This window comes from Heliangelus exortis, chromosome 5 (assembly GCF_036169615.1).
Source record: "Heliangelus exortis chromosome 5, bHelExo1.hap1, whole genome shotgun sequence".
Taxonomy (NCBI): Eukaryota; Metazoa; Chordata; class Aves; order Apodiformes; family Trochilidae; genus Heliangelus; species Heliangelus exortis.
Window position 1 is genome coordinate 23,203,551 of NC_092426.1, and position 21,437 is coordinate 23,224,987.

General features: G+C 50.9%; 2 protein-coding genes across 21 annotated transcripts in view; one reads left to right on the forward strand and one right to left on the reverse strand.

The window, feature by feature from the left end:
- ABCD4 (ATP binding cassette subfamily D member 4) overlaps window positions 1-21,437 on the forward strand; it is a 37,819-nt gene that overhangs the window by 6,861 nt on the left and 9,521 nt on the right. For 17 of the 20 annotated variants that reach the window (XM_071746008.1, XM_071746013.1, XM_071746012.1 and 14 more), the window contains 12 exons: window positions 839-933; window positions 1,900-2,021; window positions 2,841-2,932; window positions 3,107-3,193; window positions 3,462-3,670; window positions 5,041-5,132; window positions 5,319-5,355; window positions 6,500-6,549; window positions 6,823-6,875; window positions 7,858-7,934; window positions 9,073-9,188; window positions 9,350-10,077. In XM_071746008.1, coding sequence (XP_071602109.1) covers window positions 839-933; window positions 1,900-2,021; window positions 2,841-2,932; window positions 3,107-3,193; window positions 3,462-3,670; window positions 5,041-5,132; window positions 5,319-5,355; window positions 6,500-6,549; window positions 6,823-6,875; window positions 7,858-7,934; window positions 9,073-9,188; window positions 9,350-9,445 — 1,126 coding nt within the window. In that variant the 3' untranslated portion in view covers window positions 9,446-10,077. Of the gene's footprint in view, window positions 1-838; window positions 934-1,899; window positions 2,022-2,840; window positions 2,933-3,106; window positions 3,194-3,461; window positions 3,671-5,040; window positions 5,133-5,318; window positions 5,356-6,499; window positions 6,550-6,822; window positions 6,876-7,857; window positions 7,935-9,072; window positions 9,189-9,349; window positions 10,078-21,437 lie in introns of those variants that run through there. The other 3 variants (XM_071746007.1, XM_071746011.1, XR_011726310.1) reach the window with 3 other exon arrangements.
- Window positions 9,994-20,948, reverse strand: LOC139797134 (acetyl-coenzyme A synthetase 2-like, mitochondrial). Its single transcript, XM_071746005.1, has 14 exons — window positions 20,433-20,948; window positions 18,991-19,087; window positions 17,787-17,986; window positions 17,128-17,303; window positions 16,113-16,265; window positions 14,611-14,758; window positions 14,043-14,180; window positions 13,757-13,849; window positions 13,263-13,375; window positions 12,640-12,766; window positions 11,829-11,956; window positions 11,243-11,306; window positions 10,788-10,909; window positions 9,994-10,700 (listed from the first exon to the last, which is right to left on the reverse strand). The coding sequence occupies exons 1-14, from the start codon at window positions 20,746-20,748 to the stop codon at window positions 10,524-10,526; spliced, it is 2,052 nt and encodes a 683-aa protein (XP_071602106.1). The 5' UTR covers window positions 20,749-20,948; the 3' UTR covers window positions 9,994-10,523.

The following is a 21,437-nucleotide window of genomic DNA, read 5'->3' on the forward strand; positions in this document are numbered from 1 at the left end:
GGCCCTAATAACTGCCCCATTTCAGCCACACTGGGGTGTGGGTTTGTGATGGGCACAAGCATGTGTTGGGTGGCAGGGGCAAGAGCTGCTGCAGCAGGTGGAAGTCTGGAGCGAGATGTGGAGCTCTCTCTGCATTTTGCCTCCTGAGGGCAGCCCAGCCCTTGGAGGAGCAGGAGCTGCCATGCTTGCTGAAGGTGGTGTTTGGTAGCTGAGATGTGCCTCCTTGCTCCTGGCTCAGCCTGGCCCTGGGAGCATCACTGACATCTGAGGTGATGGGCAAGCCCCAGTGCCTGCAGAGATACTTAAGGGAAAGGGAGAGCTGTGGAGCTGAGGTCGCCTGCATTGGGGGCTGCAGTGCTTGGGGCTTGTCCTTGTTCTGTTCCTTCAGGGTGGGGAGTGGGAAGAGGTGGACTGGGGCCACTGGCCGTGCAAGGAGGTGTTGGCTTGCTGTCACTTCCTGGACTCACCTCTGCCTTCTCCTTTTGGGTCCAGCTGTGTAGGAGTGCCATCCCTCTTCCCAACCAGGCTCTGCCTGAAAAGTGTGTCTGACCTTGGATGCACATGGCTGCAGCTTGGGGCCTCGCTGATCTCTGGCCTTGCCTCACCTCCTCCTGCAGGCAACAGCAGCAGCTTTTGGGTTCTGGAGAGATTTGGAGGGCTGCTTCTTTCAGCCAGAGTTTCTTGGTGAAACTCTTCAAGAAAGCACGCCTGGCTGTTCAGTTCCTGCTTTTGCTTGTTGCTCGGAGGCTAAGGTGCCAGACCCTTTCCAAAGCCTCTGCTTTGACCTCATTATGGTGCTCCCAGGATGTCTGTGGTATGTCATGATATTATTTTACAGGGCCGGGCGAGTGGAGCACATGCGCACAGACCGGAGGCTGCAGAGTCTGCTGCGGACGCAGAGGGAGCTGATAGGCAAGGAGCTGTGGCTACACAGTGAGTGGGGAGTTCTGGGGATTAAGTGAGGTGTGTGGTAGCTCCATTTTGGTGGCCCACAGGCTTAGGAGCCCTACTGCTAGAGCAGCAGTGCTGGGTTTTTTCTCTCCCACCTCTTGCTAGCTTGTGAAAGCCCTGAGGGTGTGAACAGAGTCCTGCAGTCCTCCTGCAGTCCCACATAGGAATCCGTTATGAAAAAGCCTCAGAGAGAGCAAAGTTGTGGAAGATTTGGCTAGGTCAGAGAATGCAAGCCCCAAAAGGGGAATCTGCAGGAATCCGTGGTTTTTGTGGGGTAGGTGTTTGGTGGCCAGGAAGGGCTTGAGCTTTGGGTCAAGAGAAGGCTCTGTATATGTGATTGAGAACTGTGGAAAATTCTTTCCTATAGAGCCTGTTGCTTGAACATAGCTGTGCCCTGAAAATCTCCCTTCTGTTGTCACCAAGTCCAGGTTTGGGTGTTAAATAAATTACTAATATCAAGACAGCTTTTCCTCATCTCTCCAACGTAGTGAGCTTCCAAGTAAGGGAGGGAGGGCCCTCAATGCAGGTGTCTCTGTGAAAGTGTGGAGTCTTAAGTCTCTCTGCCTGTTCTGTGCTTCAAGAAAGACTCCACTGCCAACCATCTTGCCCCTTTTTGCCCTCCCTTCTGTTTCTTGTGTGTCAGCCAGGCCCCTGAAGAATAGAAACGAGCAGTCAAATTGGCTTTTATTCCATGCTCTTTCTTGAGTTGTGTGCATGGATGGGCTCTGCTCAGGAGCCTGCTCCAAGGGACTCTTTGCTTGGCAAATGGATTTTGACCCCAATGCTTGTGCTGTCCTGCAAAATGTATTCTGCCCTGGTGCATCATGAAAAGCTGAGGCAAGACGATGGGTCTTCCTCTAAAAAGGCTCATGTGCTGCACTTGTCCCATGGCTGGAACAGAGGTTCCCACCCTAACTCACTGTCTTCTTTCTATGTGCTTCTGCCCAGTTGGGATCAACACCTTTGACTACCTGGGCAGCATCCTGAGCTACGTGGTTATTGCTATTCCCATCTTTTCTGGGGTCTACAGCGGCCTGAGTCCAACAGAGCTCAGTGCACTTGTCAGCAAGGTGAGCTACAGGTGATCTCCCAGACCCCATTGTGGAGTGTGAGTGGGCTCTGAGGATGGAGGATTCATGTGGGACTGGTGGCAGATAATTTGCAGTAATTGACTTTCAGGTTAGACTGTTCCTAGCCACAGTGGCATGGAAATGGGACTTGAGAGCCACCTGGTATATGATTAACCTGGGGATGAGAGCTGTGAAGGGCCCTTTTACCTAAGTGTTTCCTAACTCTGACCTCTGTGTCTAAATAAAACAGGAGGTCAGAAAGCCTCTGACTCTCCATAGCGTGCATGGGGATTTGGTCCACTCAGTGCTGTATGTCTAGGTTATGCCCTGCCTGCTGTGTGCCTGGCCACCTGTGAGGCTGAGCTGGTTTGTTTGCCTTCCTCACCTGACTTGTACCCAGTTACTCAACTGATAGAGAATGCAGAAGTAAAAATAGCTGTGTGGGCACTGCAGGCTGAGGCACCCTGCTCTGAGCCATGTATGGTGTTGGCACAGGGCTGGTGGCATGAGTCTGTGTGACTTGGATGGGGTGAGTGTGCTGGGCACACCAGCAGGTGCTCTGCAAACACCATCTCTGGGTGGCAGGAGATGTGTCCACCTGGCAAAAACTGCTATACTCAGCAGGGAAGTCGTGCTCTGTGTGAATATGATCGTCTCCTTCATTCCCACTATGTGGGTGAATTTTCTGCTCTTTCATCTTGCTGGGACTGCTGATGGAAAACTGTCTGGACTCCTTGGCTGCCTCCCTTCAGCCATGGAAGAAGGGGCAGTGTGCCAGCTCAGTGGTGACCTTTGCTCTGCCATTTGATTTCCCCCCAGAATGCATTTGTTTCCATCTACCTCATCGGCTGCTTCAGCCAGCTCATAGATCTCTCCAGCACTGTCACTGATGTAGCTGGCTACACACACAGGTGAGCTTCTCTGAGGGCAGGTCTCTGCAGGAGAGGGAAGGGTGGGACCAGACTGCTAGGTTTATGCTAAATACATAAGAAACACAGTTGCTTGTGAGCAAGCACAGACAAGGATGGATGTGAAGAGGCTGCTAGAGTTGTTCCTGGCATTCATGCATTATCTTGTTTGACCAGGATTGGTGAACTACAGGAGACCCTGCTGAGCCTTGGCAGAAAAAAAAATAACTACTCAGAAGCCAAAACCAGCTGGGATTCAGATGGGTGAGTCTTCCCTCAGCAACTGGCTGGCTTGCAGCTTAAATGCCGGAGGGTGGGGATGATAAGGGATGGAGGTGGCCCTTGGTGTCACAGCCTGTTGCATGCAGTTGGTTGGAGCAGATAGTGCTCCCTGCCATCTGTTATTCCTGGGATGTGTGTGGCAGAACAGCTGTCACAGAGACACAGGAGCTCCAAGATGCCTGATCATTGTCAGTCTCAGCAAGATGGCTTACACGCAGATCTCTTCTCCTTTGTCCTGGTGGTAATCCAGCAGCCATTCTGGGGAGGAACCAGTGCCAAGGGACACAGGCTTCCTTCTGGAACGAGTGACACTCTCGGTGCCATCCTCTGGCAAGCTCCTCATCAAGGACCTGAGCCTCAGGATCTCCCAAGGAAACAGTGTGATGATTGTGGGGAACACTGGCACGGGGAAGACATCTCTCCTGAGGGTCCTTGGGGGACTCTGGGAGAGCACAAGAGGTAAAGACTTCTGCTTGCCACAGCCTTCTCTTTCCCATCCTGGGCTGCTCTGAGTTTGGAAGATGGCAGTGTGCAGTGTGCAGCCAGTGCCACCTTGTGATAAGTGAATGTGTCACTGATGCATTGGAGCCACACATCTCTCTATTTCACAGAATCATAAGATGTTTAGGTTGGAAGAGACCTCCAGGGTCATCCAGTCCAACCTTTGTCTAACACCACAGTCAACTACTAAACCATGTCCTTAAGGACCAGGTCCAAATGCCTTTTAAATGCTTTCAGGGATGGTGACTCCACCACAGGCCATTCCAATGCCTGACAACCCTCTCAGTGAAAAAATATTTCCTAACATCTAGCCCAAACCTCCCCTGATACAGCTTCCATCCATTCCCTCTCATCCTTTCACAGTTTACTAAGGAGAAGAGGCCGTTTCCCTCCTTGCTCCAACCTCCCTTCAGGTAGTTGAATAGTGCTATAAGGTCTCCTCTCAGCCTCTTCTTCTCCAGACTAAACAGCTCCAGCTACCTCAGCCACTCCTCACAGGACTTGTGCTCCAGGCCCTTAATGAGCTTTGTTGCCCTTCTCTGGACATGCTCCAGCACTTCTATGTCCCTCTTAAAGTGAGGTGCCCAGAACTGAACACAGTACTCAAGATGTGGTCCCACCAGAGCTAAGTACAGAGGGATGATCACCTCCCTATTCCTGCTGGCTACTGAGTTCCTAATACAAGCCAGGATGCCATTGGCCTTTTTGGCCACCTGCACACACTGCTGACTCATTTTAAGTCGACTGTCAGCCAATACCCCCTGGTCCCTTTCCAACTTACAGCTCTCTAACCACACCTCCCAAAGTCTGTAGCTTACCATGGGGTTGTTATGACCCAGTTGTAGGACCTGGCATTTGGCCTTGTTAAATCTCATACAATTAACCTTGGCCCATTGGTCCAACCTGTTTAAGTCCCACTGTAAGGATTCCCTACCCTCCAGCAGATCGACACAGCCACCATTCTTTTGTCATCTGCAAATTTACTGAGGGTGCACTCAATCCCCTCATCCAAATCGTTAATGACGATATTAAAGAGGCCCCAGTACTGAACCCTAGTCACCAGCCAGATTTAGTTCCATTCACAACTACTGTTTCAACCTTGACTATACAGTCAATTTTGTATCCAGTGCAGGGTATGTTTATCCAAGCCAAGTGCCATAAGTTTCTGAAAAAGAATACTGTGTCTCAGTGCTCATCGCATTGCCCTGTGCTGCAAATCTACCTTTTCTGGGATTTGGTGGTTACTTTGCAGGGCAGGACTGCACAAGGGGGTGGTAGGGAGCTGCTGGCTGGTGCTGCAGGCTTGGCATGAGTGTGTCTCTGTGCAGGGAGCATCAAGATGCTGACCTGCTTTGGCCCCCGGGGCGTGGTGTTCCTGCCGCAGCGACCCTTCTTCACCGATGGAAGCCTGCGGGAACAGGTGAGCCCGGGGGCTGGCTCTGCTCCCAGCTGTGATTCTGCCCTGGGAACCTCTGTGCTGCAGGAAAGAGGGAGGGTGCCTGTGGCTGATCCTTCCCTTGTGCCTGAGTTCATGACACTGCTGTTGCATCTGTGATAGGCTGTGTCCGGCTCCCTGTGACATGGCTTCTTTTGGTCTGTTAAACAGGTGATTTATCCCCTGAAGGAGATCTACCCAGTTTCAGGTATGTGCAAATTCATCAAAGCAATTAGCTAGCCCTGTGGTGTCGGCTCCCTGTCATGTGTACCCACTGCAACTTCTACCCTACCATGCCTGACAAGAGCACTCATCCATTTCCCTTTTTTTGCTGTCTGCTTTTCATGGAAGATTTACCTTACTAAGGTCAGTCTCTGCATTCCCTGCCTCTTGAGGAGAATATATTCTCTTAATGCAGTAAGGACAGGCTGGCTGTGCTCTGCATGTTGTACTAGGCACATATTGTGGCACCTTGCTGCTTTCTAAACTTGCTGTTGGGGTACATGTCTGGTACAACCTGCCTTTGGACAAGCCACGTTTGCCTTTTTGTTTTCCATCCACCTCCATTTTTCACTAAACCTCTTTTTCAAATGATATCCCAGGACTTTGCATGCTGTTGAGATCAGACTATGTGGATCCTTTCTCTGCCCTTCCCTCTTTCCAAGGCAGACTACATGTGACCTGTTGCAGCTTTCAGATGTCCAGGTTTAAGATTCTGATTGAAGCAGTGCTATGTGCTGCTTTCAAACACTTGGAAGTCACAGTCTTGCAGAGAGCAACTGCAGCCATCAGATACTGTTGTGACTCTTCAGCAGCTTCAGAGAGGTCCATGGCAGATGCACAGCCCTTCTGCTCAGCTTCTATAGCTGCTGACTACCCGCTCAGGTGTATGCTCTGCTCCACAGCTAGTTTTCCATGCAATTTTTCCCCTCCAATGTAGGATCCTCTTCCTGGCTGTTACCCAAGCCCTGATCCCATGACTCCCCTACCTGCAGTATGCAGTAGGCAGTCAGCCATAAGCCAGTGGCTGGTGGACAGGGCCTTGGCAACTGAAGCTTGGATCCTTGGGTTCTGGTTGTGTCTGTCAGTGCCCATGGACTGAACCAAGCCTCAGGTGTATCTGTGGAGCCCAGCTACATCCTGGCATGCTGCTCACATGCATAGTTAATGCTTTTAAGAAAAATCAGTCTTTGGGAGCTCTGTGCCAGAGCTCAGGACTCATACAGCAAAACAGTCAACTACACGGGACCTTAGGAGATCTTCCAGTCCTTCCCTCCTCTCCCACCAACCCCTTGCAGCTGTGGCCTCGCCACCCCCTGCCTCTTTTTATTCTTTACTGCTTTCTCCCCTAGGGTCTGCAGATGACGAGAGAATTGTGCGATTCCTGGAGCTGGCTGGACTGGTGAGTCCCCACTAGTGCTGCTGCCTTCTTTCCTGGTGCCATCAGTGGGGAAAGGGAGGATGAGGCTCTATAGCAGCACAGTGTGACCTTGTGCTGGACATGTGTCGGGACATTGCAGCAGGGACTGGACTGTCTATGAGACAGGCAGAGTAGTAGGGATGGGGCAACTGCAGCTCAAGCGACAAAAAAGAGTAGCGGGGGGGGTGGTTATGCTCAGGGCTGTTGTCTGACAGGGTTGGGGCTGTGTTCACAAGTCTGCTGTGTTCTCTGCAGACTGATTTGTTGGCGAGGGCTGGAGGACTGGATGAACAGGTGGACTGGAACTGGTAAAGGAGCTCGCTGTCTGTGAATTTGTATGATTTCTTCTGGGTGGGCAAAGTACAACTGGATGCCACCAACTTATTGCTGGGAAAACTGGGTCCCGACCAGCAGGTGGTGCTTGTTCAGCACTGTGAACAGAACCTGGGAGAGCCGGCAGCTCTGCTCACAGTGATCTGATTTTTACAAGGAAACTGTATATAGAGGGAGTTCAAGTGTACAAGTCAAACAATTTGTAACATGAAAAATTAATGATGAGATAAAGGCGAATCAAATAAAAAAGCATGAGACATGAAAAACGAAACATATTATGAACAGCTTGTTCAAGGTCACAGTCCTGAATTTCACTTTTAAAAACTGTATTTTGATGGTATTTAATTTCATTTGTTTAACATTACTTATAGGAAGTACCTCACATTTGACTGAGTCACCTTTATCTAATTCTCATGTTACAAATTGTGTTACTCATGCACCTGAATTCCCCTTTATACACATATTTCCTTGCAAAATCAGAGCCCTTTGAGCAAAGCCAGCTGCTCCCCCAGGTTCTGTTCATGGTGCTGAATGAGTATCACGTGGTGGTCTGCTGCCAGTTGTCCCAGAAGTGAATTAGTGGTGTAGAAGTGTTCAGTGTCTGAAAGGTGGTGGCTGGTTGTCCTATACCTCTCTGCACAGAGAACTCTTCTAAGCAAATGCACATTACTGCTGGACTTACGAATATCTCTGTCCAGTTGTGTCCTGTGGGAGGTGAGTGTGAAGTCTTTATTAGGGGTGAAGTCTTATATAGGGGTGAAGTCTTTATGTCCCAGATGTCAGTGAAAACATCACCAGCCCTGCTGTTCTGCAGGCCCATCCATTGGGGGGGGGACAGGGCACAGGGGACACACAGGGACACTTGCTTGCTGATGTTTCTGATACTCAGCAGCCATAACCTCTTCAGCAAATTAGCTCTTTTTTTGAGGGAGATTTTGAATCTCGACCCTGCTGCAGGTATGATATCCTGTCCCCAGGGGAGATGCAGAGGCTCTCATTTGCACGGCTCTTCTACCTCCAGCCAAAATATGCAGGTAAGTGAGTGACTGAAACTACATGGAGGGGGTGGAGGAAAGGAAGGGCCCTTTGGTATAAAGAGAAGCTAGTACAAAGGCAGCTCATGAAAACCCGTCTTTGCTAGGAATTGGCTTTGTGTTGGCTGTTTTAGCAGTGTATCACACAGGGCATTCAGGGATGAAAACATTTCAATATCTGTGGAGGGTAGTAAGTCAACATGCTGTGTATAAGACATTCTCTTCCTAGGTGATGGCATCTGAAAGAGCCCCCTTTCAGCATGCTCACCAGTTGCCATGTAAAGAAGTGTGTGTGCTAGGGAGCATGCCATCAGCTGCCATAGCTGAAGCTTTTAAACCTCTCTAGGGTTGTGGAAGCGATGTGGGAAATTTAGATATAAGGTGGCAAAAGAAAATAAGGAGCAGCAAGAGGAAGGGTCCTGAGAGACCACAGAAGCAGCTCTTCTTAGCAGAAGGGGATAATACCTTTGTATATCTAGACTGCTGGGAGCTGGCATGGGACTGTTGGAGGACTTGTCATGAGTGCCGGGGTGGGTGAACAAAGCCAGTGTCAGTACCAAGTAGCCACATGTAAGTACCTCTTTTCTCCTGAAGCCTGCTGCATAGCTTGGTGTTGTCTGGGCAGACGGAACCAGTGGATCACAAACTGAAAGCTGTAAAGATTATGTAAAACAAATTGAATTTATCTGCTCTAGATCTGTAATATTTACCCTTCAGTGCTAAAAAAGTGCCTTAGGCCATTCTGGTTGCTCCAGGTGGGGTCAGAGGGATGCAAAGGCTGCTGCTCAGCCTGGCGCTCTGGCACACAGCCTGCCTTGGGAAGGTTGTGTTTTGGCTTTCCTAATGGAGGGGACAAGGCAGTGTCTGGTAACTGTTGAGGGGGAGGAATGGGGTAGACAGTGCTGTTTGAGTAGATTTGAGGGCTTGTGGGTAAGGGCAAAGGTAGCTTTCCCAGTTTGCTGACACCAGCTGTGCCAGAGGAAAATCAGAGTCCATAGGCTTCTCCTCACTTGTCTTCTGCAGATGCTTTTGGTCAGCTCCAGTTACTATCTGAAATGTTCTCAGCACTTGTTGCTCTTTTGCCAAGGGGGAGATGTCTGGTCAGGAGAGAATTTGTGGCTTATGACTTTTCTCTCAGTGCTAGATGAAGCTACCAGTGCCCTGACAGAAGAGGTGGAGCATGACCTGTACCGTGTGTGCCTTCAGCTGGGCATGACACTGATCAGCGTGGGACACAGGGCCACCCTGGAAAAGGTGAGAGGGAAAGACAGCATGCCATGCTTCCCTAGTGGTGGCAAGAGAGGGGAGGTAAACAAGGGTGTCCCTGCCAAGCAGAAGGGAGTCTGTAGGGCCTCACTATGAGAGAATGTGCCCTTGTAGAGACATCCGTCAATCAATGTGTTATTGAATTACAGTTCCACAGCTGGATTTTGAAACTTCATGGGGAGGGAAGATGGGAGCTCACTCGCTGCGAGAAGATGAAGCGGCTCCCAGCTGGAGAAGGTTGCTGAAAAACATGGCCTTATCTGGCCAGCCACAGAACCTGCACATGCATGGGAGAGCTCTGAATGGCAGTCATGAAGCTGCCAAGGCAGCAGCTGTCAATGGGATTCATCCAATGTCAGACCAGTTCCAGGTTTTGCTGATGGACATAAAGCCAGACAAAGCTATGCCATCCTTCTCTAAAGATCACTAGATGATCTTTAAGGTCTCTTTCAACCCAAACCATGCTGTGATTCTCCTATCCCCCTTCTCCTGCCTCTCACAGGGAAAGGGGCTAGACTTCTAAGCTGCCAAAGGTGCTGCCTCATGGGGCTTGCAGAAGAAACCTCCACTTGCCCAGAATGCAGTTGTGTGAAGCTGGAATGCAGCCTCCTGTTCTGCCTTCTGTGCCTTGCTGGACATCTGTTTCTGATACACAGCTCTGCAGAGAAGACTTCTGTACCTGTGGCTCTATCGAGAGTTGTGCTCCTCAGAAGGAGCCAAGGGTTGCACTGTAAGGGGTGGAGAATGCTGGCACAGAGAAGGGACATGTTTCTGATCTCCTTATGATGCAGGGTTACATGTCAAAGGAAAATTTTTGTATTAAAATCTGGGGCCTATTTTCCAACAACATCTACGGAGAAGAGTCAGTATTTGTTAACCAGACTGTTACATCTTTTCCTTCTGGGGCTTGCTTTGGTGAAGGTGCTTGTATATTGGTAATGGTCCTGGACTAGACTATTGCTGAAGAGCAGAGCAAGGATAGGAGTAGTAGATGTATCCAAGGCTGGACATCCTGCCCTGCTGCGGTCTCCACAGCTACTGCAAGGCACAAGAAGCCCCACGGGGGGCTTTCTGCCCTCTGCTTTTAGGTGAGGAAACTACTGAGCTCCCGTTACTGTTCTGCCTGAGTCATGTTCTCTCCCTGCCTCCCACAGGTGTGTGGAGGTAGAGGTATTGAGCATCTGTGTTGCAGAGAGGTTGAGACTGCAGTGAAGGTACAGTCCCTGGCACCGGCCACCAGCTGCTTAGCAAAATTTCTGGATATGGCCCCAGTTCTGCAGATGAGGAGCAGGAGGTGGCTGCTAGCAGAGCCAAGGTAGCAAGCTAATAGCTCTTCTGTCCCTCCACCAGGAGCTTGTGTCCTTCTATGATCTGCTGCACAGCCTCATGGTCATCCAGGGTGGTTAGGTCCCCAAGTTCACTGGTCTTGTCCTCCACAATTTTCCTTAGTACCCGACGCATAATTTTCCCTGAGCGTGTCTTGGGCAGCCGGTTCGTCACCTGTGAGGGGGAGGAGCAGAACTAAGGCTGAGGGAAAAGGGTTGGCCAGCTTGCCAAAGGCAGGTGTTGGACCAGTCTACATGTTACCTGAACATACTCTGGAACTGCATACTTCGCAATCTTCTTTGAGATCAGCTCCCGTAGCTCAGCAGTCAGAGTCTCCTGTGTGTAGCCACTGTCCTTCTTCAGCACAACGAATGCATAGGCCCCTGGCAGAAGGACCACCAAGTTACTCAGCACCATGTGCTGTATGTTCCTGAGAGCATCCTTGGACCTATTGCCAGGAGAGGTCCCTCTTTGCTGGTAGCTTCAGGGGATGCTTTGCAGCCTGAGCTGTAAGTGCTTCTGGATATGGTGCTGATACTGCTGCCTTAAGGAAAGTCCAACTGGTGCCTGTTGTGGCTGTGCCAAGATCCCTGCTACTGTGCTCTATGGTGTTGGCACAGCATTGCTACCAGGGGTTGGTGTGACAGTCCCACTTCCTAATCCAGTGCAATAGCCACAGGAGAAACATTTCAGCAAGAGGAAAGCAAGCATCTTACCTTCTCCCTTGATCTTATGTGGGTAGCCAATGACTGCAGACTCCGCCACTGCCACGTGGTGATTCTGGAAGAGAACAAAGCTGGGGTTTGGCACCTAGGAGCTGCCCTGACTTGGCTGCTGCAGCCCATGGTAATGCAGAGAGATAACAAAAAGCCTCGGATGGTCTCTGCCCTTTTTCCTTCTTGCCTCTGCAGGTCTGTCTGCAAACAAGTTTTCTCCTGCCCCTGGCTGCATCAGGTTTGCACCTTTTAGACCCTGCTCTGTGCCTCCAGGTTGCTCCACCCAGTTCCACAATCTTTTCTGGCCCACAGATGCTCCTTCTTAACATGCCAGGCTGCCACTTTGGGATTCACCCACTTACAATGTTAATGTTATCAGGCTTTGTCCCTCTCTTGCTGCAGAGTGAGAAGAAAAGGGAGAGGGTGGGAAGCAGTTCCCACAGGCAGGCTGTGGGTCCAGCACTGTTCCCTGCTGTTAGAGCAGCAGCAGTGTGTTTCTGGGTCTTTCTGAGAAGCTTTCCTGAGCACTGCCAGTGCACCTGAGCTGCCCCCTCAGATGGCTTTACCTCCCACCCCCATCTCTTACCACAACATCCTCCACCTCTGCAGTGCCCAGCCGGTGCCCACTGATGTTAATGATGTCATCCAGTCGTCCTGTCAGCTGGTAGTAGCCCTCACTGGTACGATATGCACCATCCCCAGTGAAGAAGAACCCTGCAGTGGGTAGAGGCATGCTGTGGTCACCTGTTGCTGTGAGCATGCGAGCTGCTCACCAGCCATGCTCTCATCTTGCCCCGTTCTCCTCTGTTGGCACCAGGGCTCATATACTCTGATCCTCAGCTGCTCAGGGTGAAGGTGCCTACCTTTCTTGTTAGTCTTATGCCTCTGTTGGTACCTGCTCCATCACCAGGCTCCTTCCCTCATTTTGCAGTCTGATGACTAATGCCTGGCCCACCTCATCACCACAAGCCAGGAGTACTTTGCACCAGTGCAAGTGCCTGTGGTCCTGCTGCTGCTCCCCTTTGCTTCATATCAAGACATACACAGTCTTGGGCTTGCTTAGTGCCTCTGGTTGAGTGACAGAAGCTGACATGGTTTGCTAAAGATGCACCAAAAGGCCTTTGTGTGTTCATGGGGACTGGGGGCAGAAGGACAAATCCACTGCCTGAAAACCATGTGTAATTTAATGGGGAAAGTGGGTGAAAGAAACATTCCCAAGGCAATGCTGACGTATTAGGCATGGGGGCTTCAACACTGTAGAGGGCATGTTGAAGAACAAAGCAGCAGAATCAACTCTATTGAGTTCTTTGCTTGTGTATAAGACCAGCAGGCAGACCCAACCATAGCCAATAGCCAATCAAACATCTCCACAGTGACCTGCCACGTGTTTTCCTTACCTGGATAAGGAGTCAGATAGGTTTCCAGAAATCTCTTGTGGTCATTGTAAATGGTTCGTGCCATACCTGGCCAGGCTTGTGAGATGCAAAGGGCTCCAGAAACATTGTTTTCCAGAAGGACATTTCCCTGGAAAATAGTTACCTTTTAGTAACCATGGCTGAGGGTACTTGGGATGTTTAGTTACTGTCTATATTTACTACTATGTCCAGTAACCTGTCATGTCAATGCCAGGAGAGGGGGTGAGGAGAGTCCTGAGTTGCCCAACTTCAAGGGGACAGGCCCAGTCTCTCCCAGCAGATGTTTGCCTACCACAGTGGGGCACAGAGCCTCTCCAGGGAGGCTCTCTGCCCCTGCCCAGCCATTTAACTTTGAAAAGGCATATGCCAGGGAGTCCAGGCACAGCCTGCCCTTTCAGGGCAAAGCAAGCTAGAAAACAGCTTGACTTCTGTGCTAATAGGAAGAACAGCTTCACTGTTGGTCCCTTTCCAGTAAAGAAGCTTGCTGTCTAGTAAAGGTGAACAGGAAAGACAGACATGCTTACAGATCTCCATGCCTGTCAGCAGGTATGCAGGCTTCAAGTACAGGGCTGAGCCAGTGCCTGAGCTGTAGGTTCTAAATGTACCTTTTCATCCAAGAGTGAGGGGCTGATCCCAAAAAAGGGCCTCATAGCCATGCCTGGAAGGATTTCAGCTCCAGGATTAGAAGGACGGGGTGAGATACAGATGCCTCCTGTTTCTGAAGCAAACGAAACATTAAAGTTAGCAATAAGAGGAAAGTCAGGTAGCACTGCTTGGCCACCAGCCTTTACCCTTGCTGAACTCTTCTGGATCATAGGCTGGGGCTAGGTTTGCCAGACAGCTGGTGAAGGCTCTTTGCTGAAGGATGATCCTGTTCATTTAGCTCAGCAGAGATCGGCTCCCTGCTGTCAGGTCCTGTGTTTCTCTGGGTTAGCTTTAAAGGCTATTTCTCTCATGTTATGCTGCCTGTGTCCCCTTGCGGGATTGCTCCCATACAAGCGTGTCAGTAACAAGCATTCCCACTTGGCCAGCAAAGCAATAGGTCACTCTTGAAGCCTGGGAAAGCAGAAGCTGGAATGAGGTGTCATATGCTTCTCACCTGTTTGCCACCACGTGTCCACTACTGGGCACCGTGTCTCACCAACCACATGGAAGTACCACTCCCACGCCTCCTTGTTGATGGGTTCCCCCACTGCAAGGGGAAAGACAAGGGGACAGAGCTGAAACACGAGGTCAGAGATTCCCAGGGCCTGCTCACAGAGCCAACCCCTAAGCAGTGTGGTCTCCTCACTTTTTGCTCTTATGTGCTGCTTTTGACATTGTGAGAAGAGGCACAACCTGATACCCAGGTGTTTGCTGCTCCAGCCCATGTCAGCAGCTGTTACCTGAGCCAAGCACTTTGAGAGAAGAGCGGTCATACTTCTTCACCCATTCATCACCATATCTCAGGAGCAGGCGGATGGCAGTGGGTGCTCCATAGAACTGGTTGATTTTTAACCTCTCCACCATTTCCCAATAGCGGCCTGGAATGGAAACAGGACCAGTAACCGTCTGCACAGGCTCCCTGAGACTACCATAGAGGGAGAGGAGGTGGGACGAAGGGCTCTCCAGCAGTGCCTGGACCCTCAGCCAAGTTAACTCCATGCTGGAAAAGGATTTATATGGTCCAGCAGCAGCATTAGCCCCTTTTCCTTCACATCACCTTACTATCTCCACTGCAGAGAGGGATAGGGAGAACAATTTCATCCCTGGAGAAGCAACAGTGGCTTCCTAACTGGAGGAAAAGACCTCCCCTCACAGCTCTCTAGTGGTCAGAGCCCATGATCTGCTCCTGTGGCTGCAGAGCCACCACTGCCTGTGTCCTAGCATCAAGGCACCAGATCCCTTCCTGCTGCATGTCTTGCAGGGTGGCTGTGGTATGTTCCCATTCCCCTGAGAAATGTTCTCACTCACCAGGGTTGGGATGGACAGGAGTGCTCTCAAAAAGAACTGTGGTGCCACCGTTGCAGAGGGGGCCATAGACCACATAGGTGTGCCCAGTGATCCAGCCAATGTCTGCCACGCAGCCAAAGATGTCTCTGTCCTGGTAGTTGAACACATACTGTGCAAGAGAGGAGAGGCAGTGAGAGGTACAGCCTCCCAGGGGGAGGCTCCCCAGGGACTGGTCTCCCTCTGGGCCATTGCTTCTATCCTTCTATGGCCTGCTGTTTCAGACTATCCCAACTCTTCCAGCAGCTCACTGCCTGCAAGCTTCCAGCTGGGGACTTTGAGGCCTCAAGTGCTCCATAGTGCTTGTAATGGAAACTTCCCCTGCTTGTTTTATCTCATTTTAACCAAGCAGTCAGTTATGATAGCAGCAGTCTGCCCCATCCAACTGGGAGATCTGATCATGCCTTTGTCACAGTTCCCAGCACTCCTGAGTGCTAACATGGCCACATACCACTTGCCCTGCATTGCCATCCCAGGAAGGCAGCCCTTTACTCTTGCAAACCAGCTCAGATGCATTGAGTTTTCCAAATCAGTAATTTCCTGCTGAGCAGGTGCCATCAGGACAACCAGACAACATGAGGGGCCATAAGAGGGTCATACATCATGCAGGGCACAGCTGCACAGACAGCTTAGCTTACAGCAAACCCAAGGGCTTCCACACACACCCTGCACAGACCCCTGGAGGTCTGGCCTCCAGCAGTCATGGCTGGCAGAGAAGACCCAGCCAGCCCTGAGATTGCTGTCCCATAGGGTGTGTGGTCTCAGGTACACAGGGTGTGAAGCTTTAGTCACAAACAGGGAGAATCAGATGCAAAGCTAAGGGACTGTTCAGGGAGGAATTCCTTCTTCCAGAGAACTCCATATAATGTTGGAGGAAATATCCCTTACACCCTCTGTTGCAGCCATGTACAACTCCATGCTGTGGTCAGTGCCCTTTTATCCATCTCTGTTAGTTTCTTTTGGGCATGCCAAAACAGGGGCTTTCTTTTCCCAAAGATGACCCACACTCTTCAGGTATAGACCCTTTGTCTTGAGGGCACTCACCAGCTTTTACAGATACCCTCAAGTATGCTCAGTATGCCCCTCCCAGAAGCACTGCCTTCAGTCTTTCACCTTATTTGGTTTAGTTACATAAAAGGAAAGCAAGCTGGAGGTTTCAGGAGCAAATTTACTTCTTCTTCCTCCCTTCTGTAATCTCAAATTACCCTTGCAAGGCTGAGCATCCCACCCAATGATGCAGTCTAGGACAGGGCAGCAAAATGAGCCAAGAATGTAGCTCATAGGAGGATGTGTTTGGGAGGCCCTGCTCTGAAGCACGTTACTCTTCCCCACTACATCTTTGCAGATGTACTTTATTGGCTAATGGCTTCCCAGAGACTTTGTCCTGAATAAAGATACGCTCATGCGTTCCCTGCACTGCCTTTGGACTGCTGGCTCATGAGTGTTCTGTGCCTGGAATCCACTACCTTGTGTGTGAGAGCAGCAAACAGCAAGTAACCAGCTTGGGAATGAACCAGACCCTTGGGTTTGCCGGTACTGCCTGATGTGTAGAGAAGAAACAACATGTCTTCACTGTCCATGGCTGCAGGCTCACAGCACGTGTTCTCCTTCACCATCTCCTGCAGGAGAGATCACACCCATTTTCTCTCAGGGGTCTCTCAGGCTCCCCCATGTCCTGTTACACCTGCTTGCACACCTCCCCCAAGCCTCCCGCCGAACACCCGTACCCCCTGCCCTCCCCGCACCATCCTCCACCCTGCCCAGCCCTCTTGCTCCACAGCCTGAACCCTCTCACCTTGCTGAGCTGGCAAACTCCCTCCTCAGCTGGAACAGACCTGCTGAGTCAGAGGCTGCTATTTTTATGCTGCCGCTGCTCTGACCAGCACAGGAGCCTTTCAGAAAGCCTTTCTAGCACTAATTGCTTGCAGATGGGATAGGCAGAGGCAGAGAGACCTCTGTGCAGCTTCAGGGAGCTGACAGATATGCATGGCAGGCGTTCACCACTTCGGCAACAGTGCTTCGTGCTGTGTGCTGCATTATGGGCACGCGAGCAACCTCACTCTCTCCTTCCCTGGACACAAGCTGCCAGCAGCATTCACAGAGGCTGCCAGGTCTGCCGGCACAGCTCTGTGTGACAGTCCTGTGGCAGAACAAGGCTGGGCTCACAGCTTGTCTGCCCTGGTCCAACTTTCCTCAAGCCCTGCTTTGCACTGCCTGCCCCCGACAGCACAGGGCTGGTGCTGTGGGAAGGACCACCAGCTAGTTCCCCCCACACACCCCTGTCCGATGGCTCCTGGGATTCTCATAAACTTGTGTACAGCTCTGGCTGCCACTTCTGATGTAGGACAATGTCCCTATATTGTGTCAATGTCAACAAAACTGTCATGGAAAGCCAAGGACCTTCTCTCCACCCCTCATCTCGATTCCCTTGGTTCACACATTGCCCAGGGCAAGTGGTGGTGGTTCCAGACAGCCTCTCACCTCCTCCAGTACCATGTCTAGGGCTGTCATAGGAACCTTGGTTTCAGTCCTCATGGAAACCAGAACCCGTTTCACTCTTGGACACTGCTTCACAGCCTGGTCCACTGTCTTCTTCATCTCAATAACCTTGCCACCTCTCAGCCCCTGGTTCACTGTGATCACTGTCTCCGACTGGGCTGCAGAAGGCAAAAGGGCTGCATAAGCATCTCTGTCCCTCTCCATTAGTCACACAGCAGTCAGGCCCTAACATGACTCCACACCTTTCCCTGTCACACAGCCCCTGTTACTCATGCCCTCCATTTAACAAAACCAGCATCTTTGCATCTTTGTTTCCCCATTCATTCATTCCTTCCTTTGTTGCATTCCCTCAGAGAACATGCTCTATGCCAACCCTTCACTCCCTTGGATGAAGGAGTAAACCAGTCCATCCCATAGGTTGAAGATACTTAGTGAGCGTATGCCATTTTCTGGGGTGCTAATCTATGGCCATATATCCTGGCAGTGCACCCTCAGTTATCTTTGAAGCCTGACCCAGAAAAGCTTTGCCAGCCAAAGCTTTTGCACCAGCACAACCGTGAGCCCCTCAGCTGTTGAAACAAGCTGAGCACTGTCACCAAACGGGAACACTGGACATGTCCCTGTTACTCACTGTCTCTTACCATCTTGGATCCTATCCGCCAAGGACTCTGCACTGAACCCGGCAAACACCACAGCATGCACAGCCCCGATGCGGGCACAGGCCAGCATGCTAGCCACTGCCAACGGGCATGGGGGCATGTAGATTGTCACCCTGTCACCCCTTTTCACCCCTTGTCGTTTCAAAGTGTTTCCCAGGCGGCACGTCAGCTCCAGCAGTTCCCTGCCCAAAGAAGCAATGGCACAGTTAGGCACTTGCTTGCGTAGAGATGAGGGCCCTCAGAGTCACAGGTGTGCAGTTTGCACCTACACACCTGAACCCCCCACATTGCAATGAGAGCTCTCCCACGTGGGAGACCTGTAAAATGTCAGTGCAAAAGAAAGAAGACAGTTGCTAACAGGCCATTATTTGTGGAAAAGAAATAAGTCAGAATAGCCTCTGTAGAGAGCCTGATGCACCCACTGGCTGTAGGAGCAAGCCATAGAGCCAGCAATGGCCACTGGCACACCAGCTCAGCTGACTTTCCAGTCACATTCCTGCACATTTCCTGCACATTTCTCTTGAGCAAAACACTATCTTGCAGTGCTGAGGGCTATGCATGAGAAGTTAGATACATTCCTCCATTAAAGCCAGGTTTCATGCTTTGCTGGGAAGGTTAAGTTCTCCAGAGCTTGTGCCCACCAGTGAGAACAACAGCTGTAGGAAAGCAGTGAACAAAACATTGCTTCTCATGAGAATTGTCCCTCCCTCCCAGAAATCCTGGTTTGGCTGTCAGTGACTCTCCATGCAGGAGAGCAGAGCTGGTCAGGCAGTCCTTCCATAGAGCCAAACACAGCAGTGTTGCTGACATGCAGATGAGCACAAGACTTCCCAACACCCATGCAGCTGTGACTCAGGGCTCCCTTGCAGAGCATTTACCTGCAACTTTAGACACCAGGAACCTTGCTGGAAAGGCATATGTGTAACTTCCTCATGGCATCTTACATACAAACATGGCAGTGCTGTAATGAGGAGCTTGTATCCACCCTCCTATCTGGGTAGGGACCTCTTGTAGCTTAGTGGGTTAATCAGGAGGCAGGCTGAAGTCTCAGGTCAGCATGGGCAAGCCAAGAGTCACCATAATGTTGAACTATCTATGCAAAGGGATGCTACATCTCCTCACATAATGCACATCAGCAGATCAGCCCCGTGCAGTCTCTCACATATGCTCAGAAGTAAATACAGACCTGTATGTGACCCGCACCTCCTCTCCTGGTTCATCCTTCTCCCATATTAAGGCCACTTTGTCTGGGGCTACATGGACATGTCGATCCAGACAATTCACTGAAAAAGACAAGCAAGTCCCATTGCCAGAGCAGCTCTATACCTCTTAACTCCCAGAAAGCCAGCACTGGTAGTCCTATTTTCAGATCAGGGTGAAGGCTGGGTTTGAGTCTCAGCATTAGCCTTGTGATAGTACAAGTTTTGTGGATACCAGCAAGTAGACCACAAGCACTGTCCCAAGCCTGTTACATGCCTCAAAACTCCAGTATCTACCAGTCCCTAGTATCAGCTTTACTCTGAATTTCAACCTAACATAGTTCAGAACAGAAACAACCTCAAATCCCTTTGGAGGTCACATCCCTACTGTCCTCTGCAGGCCTGGCAAACATTAACTCAGTTATCACTCCAACCAGCACTGCCTTCCAGTTGCCTCTGTGGTGGACTGGAACAGTTTTTTAGTGGCGATGCTCCTAAATAAGAAATTTAGGATGAAGCAAAGCTCTGTGCAGGAAGTCTACAGGGTAGACTTGTCCAAGATGGAAGAGAGCCAAGGTCAGAAGTGCACAGACTTAATTTCCAGAGACATGGCAGAATGGGACTTTGGCTGTGATTTTTCTAAATTTCCCATGTTGCTGGCAGCAGCAGTTACCTCAGAAACCTTGTTCAGTTCTTTTTTCCTTAAGCTTGCTACTGAGGTCATGGGATAAAACAGCAGCCTCATGTTGCATTTTTCTCTTGGCCATTTGTAGTTCTTCAGGAGAAAAAGAAGCAAATGCAAAAGGGGCGAGAGTAAGATCTTAAATCCAAAAGGCAAATAACCCCTACTCTCCTACCCAAATGGATTACATAAAACCTATCTGAGAGGTTTGTCTCTCAATTTGAATCCTAGGACCAACAGCCCCCCCAAGCAGCAGATAGTGTCAAATAGTGTCCCTATACCTTCCCCTGGTAGCTGCCCTAATGTAGCAGCTCCAGCCTACTGAAGAACACTGCTATGGGGACTTCCAGTACTGCTCACTGCTCCTGTATTTTGCTTTCTGCAAAATACATACTGCCTTTGCTGGGCAGGGATGACCTAGCCCAATACTGCCTGCTGAACACATAGGGTTTGGTGCAGAGTCCTGTGGTCCTGCAAAACAGAGCCACAGTGCTGCTGTGGGATCCACGGAGGCTGAGGGAGAGTTTCATGGCTCTCAGCACACTGTGGTTCAGCTGCAGCCTTTCCAGCAAAATGTGGCTGCTCCCTTAGGAACAGCCACAACCTTACTCTACAACCACTGCAGGACCAGTCTTTCTAGGAAACCCAGTCACTCCAACCCATTAGCTCTGTGATCCTCTCATCTGCTCCCAGGGCAAAAGCTCTCCACAGAGAGGCACCCCACAGGAACCTCCTTCATTTTCTTACCTGCCACATTCAGCTGTCCACCCATGAACCAAGAGACCCTGCCCTGGTGCATGTCACAGTCTTGGACAGAGTGGAAGGGGGTGATCCAGCTGAGCCGACTCCTGCCCAGTGCTCCCCAGAAGGCATCCCCCTGCTCCACCGACACCTTGTACAAGCCCTGATGGTTCTTAGGTCCAGGAAAGGCAACGGCTTCAGGCATGTAGGCAGTAAGGGGCCCATGACTCCAGGCTCGTGCAGCTGCTGACCCAGGGTGGCTTCTGGGAGCCTGAGAAAGAGCTTTAGGGCAGTAAGCCCAGGCTAGCAGCCTGGCCAGCATTGCAGGGTGCCTGCCTCTCAGGGAAGAGACGTGTGCCTGGAGCCCTTGTGTCTTCTTGGGACACCCAGCCCAGGCAAGACGTGTCCCTGTGGGAGCTGGAGCTATGTCACCCTGCTCCAACCAGACACAAAGCTCCCCTGTGCAGGGAGCCAGGGTTTCCCTTCTCTCCCACCCTGCTCCTCTCCTCCTCTCTCCCACAGCACTACAAGGAAAAGAAATTCAATCCCTTTAAGGGAGGGGTAGGGGGTGGGCTGAAGAAATATTTGACTGAAAATAACCCTCATGCTAATCTGAGTCCTGACAGCTGCTCTTGAACAGGAGCCAGGTTCAGTGAGTGCCTGGCATCCCTGCAGGGACCGAGGTGCCCAAGCCAGACTCTACCAGCCTGTTTCTGCTCCCACTTTCCTAAGGCTGTGCTGAGTCTCCAGGTCCCTCTGCTTTACCCCTGCTCATCTCCTTCCATTGAGCCCATCCCCTCACTCCCTCCAGTCCTCCCCTGCTTCCCCTCAGTCCTTCACTGTCTATGAGGGCAGCCTGAGGCAGCTCACATGTGAAAGTTACAGCCCCCTCAGTGCTAGCCTTAGCTGAAGGAACCATTCCCTTCCCAGAATCAAGGCCCCTTCCCTGTGAGGCATTAAACTGTGGTGTCTAGTGGGGTCAAGGAAGGTTTTTCTCCTCCATGTCTCAGC

What these genes read in the sequence shown, in the direction of transcription:
- LOC139797134 (XM_071746005.1), bottom strand. Translation starts at nt 20,748, where the DNA reads ATGCTGGCCAGGCTGCTAGCCTGGGCTTACTGCCCTAAAGCTCTTTCT. An exon ending in CCTCACTCTTGGATGAAAAG is followed by an intron (nt 12,767 to 13,262) that starts GTACATTTAGAA and finishes ACTATTTTCCAG; the next exon opens with GGAAATGTCCTTCTGGAAAA. An exon ending in ACATAAGATCAAGGGAGAAG is followed by an intron (nt 10,910 to 11,242) that starts GTAAGATGCTTG and finishes TCCTTCTGCCAG; the next exon opens with GGGCCTATGCATTCGTTGTG.